This window comes from Alligator mississippiensis, chromosome 3 (assembly GCF_030867095.1).
Source record: "Alligator mississippiensis isolate rAllMis1 chromosome 3, rAllMis1, whole genome shotgun sequence".
In the NCBI taxonomy this organism is placed as follows: domain Eukaryota; kingdom Metazoa; phylum Chordata; order Crocodylia; family Alligatoridae; genus Alligator; species Alligator mississippiensis.
The window spans coordinates 155,129,764-155,145,267 of NC_081826.1; the positions used below are offsets into that span (position 1 = coordinate 155,129,764).

At 45.2% G+C, this 15,504-nt stretch overlaps 1 protein-coding gene across 2 annotated transcripts in view; it reads left to right on the plus strand.

Annotated features, from left to right (window-relative positions):
- Nucleotides 1-15,504, plus strand: part of DNAH6 (dynein axonemal heavy chain 6) — a 289,163-nt gene that overhangs the window by 78,448 nt on the left and 195,211 nt on the right. For both annotated transcript variants that reach the window (XM_059724560.1, XM_059724561.1), the window contains exons 23-29: nucleotides 3,728-3,824; nucleotides 4,067-4,265; nucleotides 8,192-8,356; nucleotides 8,606-8,719; nucleotides 13,873-13,998; nucleotides 14,099-14,254; nucleotides 15,029-15,190. In XM_059724560.1, the coding sequence (XP_059580543.1) occupies nucleotides 3,728-3,824; nucleotides 4,067-4,265; nucleotides 8,192-8,356; nucleotides 8,606-8,719; nucleotides 13,873-13,998; nucleotides 14,099-14,254; nucleotides 15,029-15,190 (1,019 nt within the window). The remainder of the gene's footprint in view (nucleotides 1-3,727; nucleotides 3,825-4,066; nucleotides 4,266-8,191; nucleotides 8,357-8,605; nucleotides 8,720-13,872; nucleotides 13,999-14,098; nucleotides 14,255-15,028; nucleotides 15,191-15,504) is intronic.

Here is a 15,504-nt window from a genome sequence, read left to right on the forward strand (position 1 = left end):
AGTTTAGATTGGATACCCAGAAAAACTTTGCTGGTAGAACAGTGAGGCAGAAGAATAGCTGCTTAGGAAAGTTGTAGACTCTTCACTGGAAGTGTTCAGAAAGAGGTTAGACAGCCACTGGTCGGGGATGATAGAGGGATAGCTATGCCTATGTTCTACCATGGGTATTTCCCATGCTTCTGGGTTTTGTGGGTTGCTCTCCCCTTTCTGCTACATGTACCAGGGTGTTTTTAAGCCTTCCCAGAGGCATTGAGTGTTGGCTACAGACGTTGACTGAGGTACGCCAGTGCTCCTGCTGGAACCAAAGCCAGAGGTTCCTATCTAAAGGGTCTTGCACCTCCGCTCAGGGTCAGATTGATTGTTGTATTTGGGATCAGGAAGGAATTTTACCCCATGGTCAGATTGCTATGGACTGGGGGGGGGTTTATCTTCCTCTGTTGCAGGGAGCATGGTCCTCTATCCAGGACCTCTTGAGTGTACATTAACAACACTTTATAGGAGCATGACATTGGCTGCCGTGGTTCCCCTACTTTACCTGGGGCAGGTTAGGTTCTTAAGTCTGTATTGTGTCAGGTTTGCTGGTAGTCTTATGTAGTTTAGATTATGGTTTGGATATGCGTGTTCCTGTCACAGGCAGGGGGTTGGACTGGATGGCTTCTGGAGGTCCCTTCTAGCCCCACTTCTCTATGACTCTATGAACAGAAAAAAAAGAAAAAGAAGAAAAAGGAAATAAAAAGCCTTAAAGCTAGGAGTGCACCAATAGAGATTCTGGGGGTTGATACCGATAGCTGATATTTAAGAAGGCATATCGACTGATAGCAATCCGACATCCGATACAGCTGTCTCCAGGTGGTCAGTCCGGTATGGTGGAAGGGGAGGGGGAGGGAAGAGGCATGGGGGGGCAGACCAACACCCCCTGTGGGGAGGGATGGGGCAGTGGCAGACGCTGCCCAGCTGGGGCGGGGGGCTGTGCATGGGACGGAGCCGTGGCTCATGGGGTAGGAGTAGCTCCTGCTGCTGCTTGCACCCCATGAGGGCAGGGGCAGGTGGTGGGGCGAGCAGCGCTGCAGTGTGAAGTTGGAGCCTGCGCTGTGCAGGGCTTTTCTCGCCAAGGGCTGGGCCCAGTTGAATGCCCTGCTTCTACCCAAGTGCTGAGAAAAGCCGGGGCTGTGCCCCACCCCCCCACTGCTTCCAACTTACCAGCTGGAGGCAGCTCACCACACAGCCGGTTCTGATCCGTGCTGTGCTGCAGCTGCGCGCAGCACAGGCATTTATTGGCCCCATAATGCCAATATCCAATATAGACAATTTTCTTCATACTGGTACTGATCCAATATTGGACCGATGTATTGGTGCACCTCGACTTAAAGGTAAAATGTTATAAAGATGTTTAATGTTCATCCACTATATTTTCTTCTCATTTTAAGGCTGCTTCATAATAACTCTAAAAACCTTCACCTGCTTTTGCTTTGCCCAATACTGCCAAATAATATTTTGGCCTTTAATATTTACAGTTGCTATATTCTATTTTTAAAAACCTTGGGCAGCACTGCTTCTTGCCCTATATTTTTTGTCTTACAAACTCTTCCCTCATATAAGTCAATCAGTTCCCCTCACCTTTTCTTCTATTTGCAACTTCTATCTAACTTGTAAAGCGTTTATTAAGGACTTGTTCTTATGAATACATGTAGGAATAAAATGAATGCAGAGTGGCTGAAAACATTACCATTTCGGCCTGAACTGGTGTAAATAACATCACAAGAATCAGGCTCAGTGTTTCCCCATTTTAAGCATCAGGATCCAAGTGCTACATAATCCTTGGCACTAGCTCATTTGCAGGGTAGGCAAATTTTTTGATTGACAGTACTTTTTACAACACTGAAAACCTTTCTGCAGTTTCAGTCCAGTAGAACTCACTTTTATTTTTCTTTGGCTATTACATCACTTCAATCCCAATGGTGTGTCAGCTTAATCTACTGGTTATCTACTACATCTACTGTATTTTAAGGAAAAAAGAAATAGACACTTTTTGAATGTTAAGAGCCTGAGCTGTGGATCTCTTACAACCTCTACACACCAGTGAATACAGTTCTATCTTAACTTCATAATTTCATAGTTTCATAGTTGGTAGGGTCAGAAGGGACCTAAGCAGATTATCAAGTCTGACCTCCTGCCATGGGCAGGAAGGGATGCTGGGGTCAAATGACCCCAGCTAGGCGGCTGTCCAGCCTCCTTTTGAAGACCCCCAGGGTAGGGGCAAGCACCACTTCCCTTGGAAGTTGGCTCCAGCTCCTAGCTGCCCTGACTGTGAAGTAGTGCCTCCTGATATCTAGCCTGAATCTACTCTCTGTCAACTCATGGCCGTTGTTCCTTGTTACTCCTGGTAGTGCTCGGGGGAACAGGGACTCTCCCATTGCCTGCTGGTCCCCCTTGGTAAGTTTATAGACGGCCACTAGATCCCCTCTCAGCCTTTTCTTGTGGAGGCTGAGCAGGTTCAGGTCCTGTAGTCTCTCCTCATAGGGCCTGCCCTGCCTGCCCTGTTGCCCCCTGATCATGTGAGTGGCTCTCCTCTGGACCCTCTTGATGCTGTCCACATCCCTCCTGACATGTAGCGCCCAGAACTGGATGCAGTGCTCCAACTGAGGCCTGACCAATGTTGCATAGAGGGGGAGGCTCACCTCCTTGGACCTGCTCGTGATGCATCTACGGATGCATGAAAAGGTACGGTTAGCCTTCCTGACCTCATCCCTACATTGGCGGCCCATATTCATCTTGGAATCAGTAGTGACACCAAGATCCTTTTCTGCCTCTGTGATGACAAGAAGGGAGTTCCCTAGCCTGTAGGTATGCTACTGGTTCTTCCTGCCCAGGTGCAACGCCTTGCACTTGTCCATATTGAAACCCACGTTATTCTCATCTGCCCACCTCTGTAACCTGTCGAGATCTAGTTGTAGGCTGTCCCTCTTTTCTAGCATGCTCACTTCTCCCCACATGTTAGTGTCATCTGCAAACTTGAACAAGGTGCTTTTCACCCCCTCATCCAAATTGCCAATGAAGATGTTGAAGAGTGCAGGCCCTAGAACTGAGCCCTGGGGATCCCCACTGCCCACATCCCTCCAGGTCAAAAATGACCAGTCCACCACCACTCTGGGTGCGACCCTCCAGCCAATTTGTGACCCATCTGACTGTGTAGGTGTCGACACCACAGTTGCCTAACTTCTTCCCTGGTAACACAAAGGGACATAACATAAGCTCTTGAGTATGGCCACCGAGTCATTCTTGTGTATGGGCAGATCATAGCCATTATTACATCCCAGGGGTTATAAAAGTGGTCTGAAAGCAGGTCATTGGCTGTCCCCAGCTCTGGCTTTATTCTGGAGGATGATTTCTCTCACCTCCAGCCCTAGCACAGGGCCCTCTGTTTGCTTATTTAAACATTGTATGGGTGATAAACAGGTTTGCCCATAGAGCATTACATTAAAAATATTTGCAGTGGGTGACAACTGTAATTGTGCTTGCGACCTGATTTTATAGACTAATTCCTTGCCCAGCCCTATGTGCACTCTGAACTTGTTAATGTATAACAACATTTGTCTGATGAAAATGTTTCACCCATAACTCATAAAAATGAAGAATTGTCCTTGCATTTTTAAACATGGTGGAGATCGTTTGATGTTTTTTCATACTTTCTACCCTAGTTTCTCAAGTACTTTTTAATTTTTGATAGGCCTCTTAGAGACTTTCCAGAATAACAATGGACTACTTGATCAAATTCAGAAGTGTCTAGAGGCTTATTTGGAGTCCAAGAGAGTTATCTTCCCCAGGTTAGTAAAAAGTGATAGCAAACAATCTATGCAATCTGCTGATTGACATCAATAGAGAAAAGATGAGTATTGAATGTTGTATGCTATGGTACTAATGCAAATAAACATAACTATGCTATCCATTATAATTTGCATTATATTATCATGCTTAATTCTGGTATTTTAAACAACAAAAATGTTTCCTTTTTCTTTTGAAGCATTTTATATCTGAAGTCCTGAATACTGTTTATTGTATTGCACAGATTTTACTTCTTATCAAATGATGAGCTCCTGGAAATTTTGGCCCAGACTCGCAATCCTCAAGCCGTTCAGCCTCATTTAAGGAAATGCTTTGATTCAATCATTAAGCTAGAGTTTGCCCTGATGATGCCAGCAGAGGGAGAACAGGAAAAGGTTTTTACTAATGATATTTTAGCAATGTTGTCCCCAGAGGGGGAAAGGGTAAGCATTTCTTTTTGATCTTTTCGTGTTTTTAATAAATATATGTTTTCCAAATACCTAGAAGGAAAAGTTAAGAACACAACTGTTATAGATGAATAAAATACAGAACAGGCCCAGTTCACCAGTTTATGATGGGTATAGCTCTCTATCTTTCTAGAGGTTAGTTTGAAAGAGGCAGGATTTCTTAGGGTGCTATCTTTTATTGGACTACCTGCATAGTTGGGATAAACTTAAAGTTTCAAATACTTGAAGGGTTACCATAAAGGAGAAAGAAAGGGGATAAACTTAAACAAGCTTTTGAATACAAGACATTCTTCATCAGGTCTGAGCAGTGAGAGCTAACACAGCACAGTGAAAGATACCAAACAAAAACAGTTGTAAGGGGTGTGGAAGAGAAATTCCCAGGGTTAGCAGAGTTACAATTAGCAGAAGAAGAGAAGCTGATAACTGGAAATCAAGGCCTACTAAAAGGAGGATTGTAAGGTCTGAGAGGGAGCGGTTGTTCTGTGAGAAATGTGCTCCTAATTCAAATTCAAATAATGGTATAGGTGTGTCTCTGTCTTTTATATTTTTTCTGTGGGAGTTTATTCTGATGTGTACTTGCTATTTAGTTTCACCCACGTAGTTGCCATGAGGGTATTTGGTGTGTTGGATCAACTATATCACATTTTGAGAAAGGCATGTGTAGGAACCATGCATTCTGACTGATTTTGTTATGGGGGATTTTGTTTGTATTAGCAATGGAGATGTGTTGACAGGTTAAGCGTTTCTTGATGAGGCAAGGCTGCATCCCAGTTCATGTCCGTTGGGCAGTGGGGAGTGTGTTTCTGATGATGAGTTGAGCAAGGTTGAGGGATTGTGTGAAACCTAGGAGCAGAGGGGCTGGGAATATTTCTCTCGAGTTCTGATCTTTGTTGAGTGTAGATAGGCTTGGCAGAATTAGATTTTTATTTTTTAAAAATAATTTGGATGGATAAAATTGATGTTTATTTTTAAAGCATTTATTTTGATTTTTATAGATTAGAAATGTCAGGATTGTACAACATTAAGCGGGGCGGGGGGACAGACAATTTAATAATGACAATATACTGTTAAAAGCTTTATAAAAATCACATCAAAATATAAAAAGTAAATATCCATAAATCATACCTGTTTTAAATCATTCTCTTTATTCATTGGAAAAAGCCAGGTGGGCAGGGACCAGAAGAGGAGGGCAGCGGCATGCCCAGAGCTGTGGGAACACAGGGAGGTGGCAACCGCCCTGGGTTCCCTGTCCCTCTCCCCATCTGCACTTAGACAACCTGGCCTGGGCAGGACTCTTCTGTCACCAGGCTGGAGCCTTGAATACTCTTTCCCCCACCACACACTTTGGGTAGAGGGTTGTTTAAGTTGTCTGTTATTTCCCTCCAGGCTTCCCACACCTGTGAACAAGCAGCTTAATTGATGACAAGTCATTAGGTGGCCCATTGCTTTCCTCTTTAACCCCTCCACCCTCTGTCCCTCTCTTTACTGACCAGTAACAGGGATAAAGATTTTCTGTTACAGCCTCCTTTCTGTAAATTTCAATTATTACCAATAGAAATATTTTTCCATTGGTCTGTGAGTGTGAGTTGAAATTGCACTTATTGACGTTTGTCACGGCAGGGTCCTTTAGGAGGGCCATGATCTCCTTGAGGTCCCTCGGTCCGTGTCAAGGCCGGCCCAAGGCACCCTCTTATTCTCGCCCGCCATGTCTTTGATGTTTGTATATATAGTTGGGAGGCTGCCTATGACTCCCTGGGCATGGCTACTCGGGACCTCTGTCCCCGTGTGTTCCTGGACCCCACCTGGGGTCTCCCGGTGTAACGGGTGCTCCCCAGGTACCCTAGCCTTATGGGCTGCGCGTGGCTCCTACCACCCCTAATACCACGCCCCAAGCCTCGCAGATGGGAAAGACATTGTTAGGTCAGAATACACGTATGCCCACTCTTGGGCCTTCTCTACAATAGACTAGTCCCCTCTGGGACATCCTCTCGAGCCACCGGTCTTTTGGGCCCACCGCACTACCACCCTTTCTGATATGGGCTCACCGCGCTGCTACTCCCCGTCCCCTTGGGGGCCACCGCAGCACCTTGCCCTTCCCTGGGTTTTCCGCGGTGCTAGCCTGTTACCGGGCTCCTCAGTATGGCCCCTCCCGGGCTCCTCAGTAATCACCCCTCCCTGGGGCTGGGGTCTATGCACCCCGCAAGTGATGCCCTTGCTGCCGTCTGCTGCACCCGTCCTGGGCTTCCTAATATGGCGCTCCCCCTCTTCGGGGCTCGCCACGCCTACCTTGGGCTTCCCAATAAAATAGCCCCTCTCTCTGGGGCTGGGGTCTACGTACCCCGCACACAGCCCAGGGTCTGTGTTCCCCGTCCGCAACCCACTGGTTGTGCCCACAACCCACTGGTTGTGCTCCTCACTGCCAATTGCGCCTGCACTGGCACGTAAGCTGCGCCTTCACTGGCACTGTAAGAATGATGCGCCCTCCTGGCGCTAGACCGTGCCCTCACTGGCGCTGGGGCACCCCACCCCTATGGGGTCCCTATAAGGACACTGCACCCTCTTGGCACTAGGGCACCCCACACTCTCTGGGGTCCCTATGAGGCTCAGCCGCTCCTCTCTGAGCTAACTGACCTCACGACTCTGCCCTGTAACTCTCAGGGCCTAGCGCGCCCTCACTGGCGCCGGGGCCTCACACTCCCTTGTGAGTCCCCGATGAGGCCTCCTCCAACCCCTACAGCCTTACCCAAACCTCCGGTGTAACATTAAAGCCGAACATAAACTAGAGCCTCCTGGCTGTAACTCAAACATAAAGCCCCCTGGCTAAACCATAGTGCCCAATCCTCTCAGGGCTATCATAAGCTGTACTTGCAAATCAGGCTTCTTCCCATATCTTGGCTGAGGGAGCTCCTGCCTCTCCGGCTGCTGGCAGGGAACTGCCAGCCTGGCCTCAGCCGTGGGCTTTGTAAGGGCCAGGCCCTGCCCCCTACAGGCAGCTGGCTCCCCTTAGTTGCTCCGGCAACCCGCAGCTGGGCTCATTACCCAGGCAACCCTCAGCTGGGCTCGTTATGTCAGGCCAGGGGCTTGCTCACTCGCTCCCTGGCAGTTTCTCCTCTCTAGCAGCAGGGGCACCGGGGTGCCCTGCGACAATGTTTATTCATAAAAATTGAATCCTGCCGAGCCTAAGTATAGGCTGTAATTGTCTGCTGATTCTTTTGATTGGTTCCATTGGTGATAATGAAGGGTGTTGGGTCACAAGGGGGTTTCCTTTGGTTTTGCTACTGCAGGGTATTTGGATAATCTGTTTCTCTACTAGAACATCCTTGTTATGTGAAGGAAAATTTTAGGCTGGTCAGATGGGCATCACAGATTTTTTCAGAGTATATGTGGTGGTATCTGTAGATTACAGATTTTTTGGTGTGCTTAGGTTGATTGCTGGTCCTGTGGACATAAGTATGGTGGCTCATGGACTTTTGGTGTATGGTGGTTTATAGGGTACCATCCCAGAGGTGGATTGTGGTATCTAGAAAGTTTAGGAATATTCCAGAGAAAATTTGGTCAAGGAATAATTGTTGTTAAACCTGTAGTGGAAGTCAATAGTAAGTGAATCTAAGTGTTCAGTCCAGATGATAAAAATATTGATGTAACGCAGGTATAGTGCAAGTTTAGTGCAGTTTTTCAGAAGTTTTTCCTCCAGGTTGGCATGTTGAAGGGTGATCTTGTGGTTTAGTTTGATATAATTAGAGTGAAGTAATATACCAGTGAATTAGACCTGATTTTTTTTTTGCTGCTCCATTAATTAATCTTAGAAAACATATGCAATACTACAATTTGAATACTACAGTTTGAATGTGTAAATTCTGCAGAAATGTTACCATCATGATTAATCTAACAATTTATTGTAGGTTAGTTTAGGGAAGGGACTCAAAGCCAGAGGCAATGTAGAAGACTGGCTTGGTAAAGTAGAAGAAGCAATGTTCACTTCTCTTAGACGCCTAACTAAAGCTGCCATTGCTGATTATCAAGCCAGAGTTAGAATGGAATGGGTTGTTGCTGGACACCCATCTCAGGTAAGCTATGCTAATATTTGTGTTGATTTTTTTTTGCCTACCTACCTACTTAAACTTTGATATTGCCAACACTTACATATATTTTATGAGTGTGTGAGTACCTCAGTTTAAGTATTTGTATGCCTGCAGGTCCTTGTCTTTACTTATTTTCATGACTCCCATGATTATTATTTATGGATTTTTGCTGTTTTGCAAAATATTTGTTTTGCAAACCTTTCTAAAATAGAATTGTGGCTGTTTTTGTTATAGGTTATACTGACCGTTTCTCAACTCATGTGGTGCCGTGATCTAACCCAGTGCCTAGAAGGGGAGGATTATGATTGCTTACAAACTCTGACAGAGTTTGAGAAAATAAACTTTGATGTGAGTTTTTATTTCCACAAACCTCTTCTTGCATCAAATGGATTTAATGTTTTTCTAGCTTGAGCCAGTCTTGAGCATTAGTTCAGCAATGATTTTCACAAGGAAAGTGATAATTTTTCTTGTCTAAGTGGTAAGATTCTCTATCCAGTCTGTTTTACTTAGCTAATAGCCACACATTTAAGCATCCTGAGTCTTACTCTACCAAGAAGCAGCAGTGTAAATGGCAGGCACCTAGATTGTACCCTTACTTGAAATCTCTATGGGGTTTGATAGAAATGGCATCAAGAGCAAAAGAAGGTTTGGAAATGTGGTGCAGCTATCATTATTTATCTACTAAAGTTCCTGAGTCCACTTACTCAGGAAGGTCAACACAAGTTAATCTGCAAAGGCCCTTAAAGAAGCAAGAAACCTGCCAATAAGGAACTTTACTGTCTAACTATATTTAGAATCCTAGAAAATTAGGATTGGAAGCTACCTCAGGAGACCATCTAATCTAACCCCCTGCTCAGAGGAGGACCATTCCCAACTAGATCATCCCAGCCAAAGCTTTGTCTATCTAGGTCTTAAAAACCTCTAAAGATGGAGATTCCACAACTTCTCACGTAACCTGTTCCAGTGCTTTACTACCCTCCTAGTGAGAGAGTGTTCCCTAATATCTAACTTCAACTTCCCTTGCTGCAACTTAAGATCATTGCTCTTTGTTCTGTTATCCGCCACCACAAAGAGCAGTCTAGCTCCATCTTCTTTGTAACTACTCTTTAGGTAGTTGAAGGCTGCTATTAAATCCCCCATCAGCCTTTTCTTCTTCAGGCTAAATAAACTGGACACAGTACTCCAACTGTGGTCTCACACCTGCAAATAGAGAGGAAGAATCACTTCCCTTGATCATGCTGGCAACACTCAAACTACCACAGCCCAGTATGCTGTTAACCTTCTTCAAAACAATGGCATACTGTTGGCTCATATTTGGCTTATTGTCCATTGTAATTCCCATGTTCTTTTCTGCAGAGCTGCTCCCTAGCCAGTCAGTCCTCAGTCTGTACCAATGAGTAGGATTGTGAGCACTTTGCATTTGTTCTTATTGAACTTCATGAGATTTCTTTTGGTCCAATCCTCCAATTTGTTGAGGTCTTTCTGAATCCTAGCCCTACTCTCCAGCACATATGCTACTCTACCCAGGTTGGTGTCATCCACAAACTTGCTGCAGATGTGCTTCATCCCATCTTCCAGATCGTTGATGAAGATGTTGACCAAAACTGGCCCCAGGACTGACCCCTGAGACACTCCACTTGATACCAACTGCCAATTAGACATCGAGCCACTGATTATTACCCTTTTCAGCACAATAACCCAGTCAGTTTTCTCTCCACCTTACAGTTCATTCATCCAGCCCGTATTTCCTTAGCTTGCCTGTGAGAATGTGGGAGACGGTAGCAAAAGCCTTGCTAAATTCAGCGTATATCACCAATGTTCCCTCTAAGGTGTAGCAATCTGTGAGCATGCTGCTTTGGGCCGTGAGTGTGCTGCTTCAGTCTGTTCCCAAATTGGTCCTGCCTCCTCATTTTGGCGCACGCCAGGGGAATGCCTGCATTCAGGAGCATAAGACTAGAAGGGACCTGCTGGGAAATCCCAGGCAGGGCCTCTGCACATGCTGTCAGACTACTGTGCAAAGGAGTCCACAACATCCACTCCAGCCCCTTTCACACACTGTAGATCCAAGGCAGCCCTTGACCCAAAACCCCACTGTGGGCCACAGAATGGGAGCAGGACACACAATGGGAGCACCAAGACCTTTGCCATGGCAGTGGCAGGGCGTTTCTTGGGCAAGATGTGTTCAAACAGACCTAGACAGCTGACCATGCCTCATGCTAGAGGCAGGCAAAGCCCCCAGAGTCCTTGCACCTGGAAGGTCTCTCAATACCTCTGGGGGCACCAGCACCCCCTCTCCCAGCCCATTTCCCACCTTTGGCCGTGGCCAATGTCCACAGCTTAAAGTTGCAGGTGACCAGCAGAAGCCCTGAAGCCTGGGGCTATGATCCACCAATCTCCTCTCACATGGCAGGTTCTCCATTCCTCCAACTGCACCGGGCCAGGGAGACACATGGCATCAGGGCTCAGGACAAAGTTCACCCACAGGGGCTGGGGAGGGGAGCAGTTCCCCAGAGCTGTCAGAGCCCCAGCCCTTGCATCTGCCTTGCCTCAGGGAGGAGCCGCCGCCTGCCCTGTGCTGCTTTCCCTCCCCATGGGGATGCCGGCGTGGTGAGGAGCAAGGAGCAGAGTGGAGTGGCCCCCATGCAGCCAAGTGGTAACTTACCACTGGTAAGTGTCCTGCACTGGTCCTGGTGCCTCCACCATGCTCTGCGCCCAAAGTTTACAGGAAGTTGCAGCCCAGCTCCTTTCCAGGCAGGTACACAGCATTAAAAAGTTACTGCGCGGCAAGATTTTTTTTATTGTACGTGGCTGCGCATACACGCAGCTTAGAAGGAATCTTGTATATAGTCTCCCTGCATCCACAGAGTCAGTCATGTCATAGAAGGCTGTCCCAAGGAGGGGTCAGTGGCGAGGTTACAGGCCTGGAATGTTACAATGCCCATGGTGCTTGCCTCACTATTGGCCCACTGGTTTCACACCCCACCAGGCACTTAGAGCCTCTTAACCCTAGGGTGGGTCTCACTCCCACTCTCCTGCCACACCTTGATTGTCAGAAAAATGCTGATGGAATGGGAGGTTCCCCCAGAAATAGGAGCTGTACTTTAAAGAAATCGTAGTGATGGCACAGAAATTAACCATTCCCGATGCGTAGGAAGACTACTTAGCAATTATGGCAGAAGACCAGCTTGGCTTAGCAGAGAACTCTTCAATGAGCTAAAGTCTAAACAGAAGTTTACAAGAAGTGGAAACTTGTACAAATGAGTAGGGAGGAATACAAGAGTACTGCTTGCAATCTCCTTGGTTTTACTTGAGATGCATTGGTTGATACATGCCAGAGTATTGTTTGCCCTGCTGACTACAGCATCACACTGATGGCTCATGTTCATACTATAGTTTATTATTACTCGTAGATCCCTTTCAGTCATGATGCTACTCAGTTTGGCACCACCAAGCCTGTAAGCATGTTGCGGATTGTTCATCCCCAGATGGAGCACTTTTTACACTTCTCAACGTTGAACTTCATCTGGTTCCAATCCGCCCAACTGACCAGCCTGTCTAGGTCTTCCTGTATCTGCAGACTATTTTCAAATGTAACCACACTCCTCCGTAATTTGGTATAATCCGCGAACTTGGCCAGTGAGCTCTTCACCCCCACATCCAAATCATTGATAAAGATGTTGAAAAACACTGGACTGAGCACAGACCCCTGAGGGATACCACTGGCCACTTCTCGCCAGGATGACACAGGTCCATTCGCTAGGACTCTCTGGGTCCTACCCCACAGCCAACTTCCTATCCACCTAACTGTTGAGCAGTTAAGCCTGCAATCCTCCAATTTTCCCATGAGAACATCATGGGATACCAGATCAAAGGACTTTTGGAAGTCTAGGTATACAATGTTGACCTTTCTGTTATCCAGGTGGCAAGTTACCTGGTTGTAGAAGGAGATGAGATTGGTGAGACAAGACCTGCCTGAACTGAAGCCATGATGGCTGTAGTTCTGAATCCTACCTTTTGCAAGCATATCACACATAGACTCCTTGATGAATTTTTCCAGGATTTTCCCAATTAGAAGTTAGTCTAATTGGCCTATAGTTGCCTGGTTCCTCTCTCCTCCCCATCTTGAAGATGGACACAACACTGGCCCTCTTCCCATCTTCAAGAACCTCCCCCAAGCACCACGAGTTTTGTAAGAGTTTCTCCAGAAGTCCCGCAATGACTTTGGCCAGCTCTTTCAGCACTCTCGGATGAAGTTCATCTGGTCCTGCTGACTAATAAATGTCTAACTTTTCTAACTGATCACACAGCAGCTCAACATCAATAGTACGAAGGCAGTCATTCATACCATGCCCACTCTGAGCCTTATCTAGTATGATTTCCTCCTTAGTCAAGTGAAATAATGAAGCAAAGCAGTCATTCAGAAGTTCAGTTTTCTCCTGAGTGTTGGTAGTATAGGTTATTTGAATTGCTTTGCATCATTGGTGATTTTTTTGAGTAGCGTGACCTGGCAGTGCTCATCTCCACTCCAGGTATGGATGGCTGTTGGCTCACAGTGACCTCATCTGCCCTTTGACAGGTCTTGTTTTTAGTCCTGCTGGGTGTCCACACACCTAGGCTAGCCCAGGTGGGGGTGCCAGTTTAGTCACTGACAACCTGACCATGGAATAGGCTGGTCTGCTTTACATGAGAGACCTGGCCTGACAAGCCAGAGTGATTGACGTCCCTCATATTTCTTTCATCCCTCCCACCTTTCCAGTGCTTTGGAGTCCAGTTCCAAACAAAGCTTATGGAAGGCAAAGAAGCACAGAGGGGTGCCTAAGGATATGGGTATTTATTTACTGGGTCTGTGGATTTATTTATTGGTCTGTTTGGCTTGAGGATATTGCAGTCAAGTATATCTAACTGCCAGCATTACTCTAATAAACCTTGTGACCATGCAGCTAGGGGTGCATGTCTGGTTCAGAGCATGGCTGGTAGAAGGACAGTGTTTAAAATGTGGGGTAGAGGCTAGCCAAAAGCAGGAAGAGGAATTCTTAGGGTGGTGGCAAAACACTTAATACCAATGTTTTCCAGCTGATATTGGATAACATTTAGCTCCCCAACAAAGACAATATTTAGGAAATAGAGTATTCAGCTTCCGAATCAACAGTGTGTGTTGGTTTTTTCCCCCCTGTCATTTCTTCAAATGCCTTTTTCTGTATTTTAGAGTTGGTAAATTCATATCTTTTGTTTTGTTTGTATTCACAACCATTTGAAAGCAATCAGATTCATAAAAAATGTAAGCAAGCTTTATTTTAATGATTCTTAGGTGTAAAATAACCATATTCTAAATAACTAAATTTTCTCTAGGTATATATCGTTTTGCTTCAACTTGCAATTCTTAGCTCCAAAATATATCCCCGGCTATACTAATTTGTACCAGCTGAAGCTCTGACCATTTCTTTTAATAATTTTTAAGCACAGGAGTAAGATACTTAAGCACATTTTGTTTTGTTTTTCAGAGATTAAATGCACTGGCAGGATTAGTCCGTGGTAGTCTTCCTAAATTACACAGGAATATAGTAACAGCACTAATAACTATTGATGTACATGCAAGAGACATTGTTAGTGAACTTGTTACAGAAAAGGTAATGTTATTTTTTTCTGAAGTAGCTTAGATAAATATGTACACAAAACTAACTGCTTTGAATCACTTTATTAAAAAATCACTGCATGTCATCTTTATAGGTGAATTCTGTTGACAGTTTTGAATGGCAAAGACAGCTACGTTATTACTGGGACTTGGATCTAGATAACTGCGTTGCTAGGATGGCTTTATCCCAGTATATCTATGGCTACGAATACCTGGGTGCATGTCCAAGATTAGTGATAACTCCACTGACAGTATGTATTTTCCTACAGTTTTATCATTATTTAAATAGAAGTTTGCTGTCTTAGAAATGCTAGTAATGGAGGGACTATTCGGTAGGTATTGATATTTAATACTCTTAGTTTGATGCATACCCAAAGCAGGCGTATGCTGATTTTGTGAGTTCCATCTACAAAGGGAAAATAGACAAAGTCAGATAGACACAAAGACAGCGGCCTTGTTACTGTCAGTTACACCTTGAGTTAAAATACCCACCATGTCCACTCATACCTCTGCAGAGGTGTCACCTTCAATATTCAGCAAATCTGAGCATGTGTCCTACTAGGTTGAGGGTTCAGCAGTATCTGTCAGCATGAACTGCGTGGATGACTAGCCTAGATCACAACATTGACATTCTTGAAAACCAGGCTAGTGTACAATGAGGGATGTAATAATACTGGTTGATGAGAGTTTTGCTAGGACAAGAATTTTGTAATTTGGCTATGTGTGTGCTGATCATTTGGCCATTTGTGTGCCCTCATTCTTAATGGTGAAACTATGTACAGTTTTCTGCTAATCTAAATACACTGGGGCAAATTCTCAACTGGTGTAACTTGTCAAAGTTCCAGGAGGCAATGACATATTATACCAGTGGATGACCAGCCCTATGGGATCTGCTGTCATATAGTACATAAGGTATTTATATGCATGGCAGAGAACACATAAAATGTTTAATTTGAAAAAGCAGTAAGTGGGAAGCAACAGAAGTTTGTGCATCACATATGATGATAACACATGTATCTTCTCAGGATCGTTGCTACCTCTGCCTTATGGGAGCTTTACAACTTGACCTGGGTGGAGCCCCTGCTGGGCCTGCTGGAACTGGTAAAACAGAGACTACAAAAGACCTTGCAAAAGCATTGGCCATTCAGTGTGTTGTGTTCAACTGCTCAGATGGCTTGGACTACAAGGTGGGAAAACTGGATCTATTCATTTATGCAATCTCACTTAAATCAATCAGATGGCATGGGCAAAATTGAATGCTGGATTTTATCCTAGTGAAGTGACATAGGTCACATAAGAAGTATGCAGCAGAACTGCGAAACCAAACTGAATTTAAAAATCCTTTCTTTGGCTTAATTCTCTTCTTTGTCAAGCTACTTCTGATGCAGGGAGGAGGGAAGGAGGGACCTTCCAAACATCCCCATTTTAAGAGTTCACCAAAGAGCCATATACCAGCTAGAATTGCCATATGGATTTCACTCCTTCCTCTTTGTTACTTTCC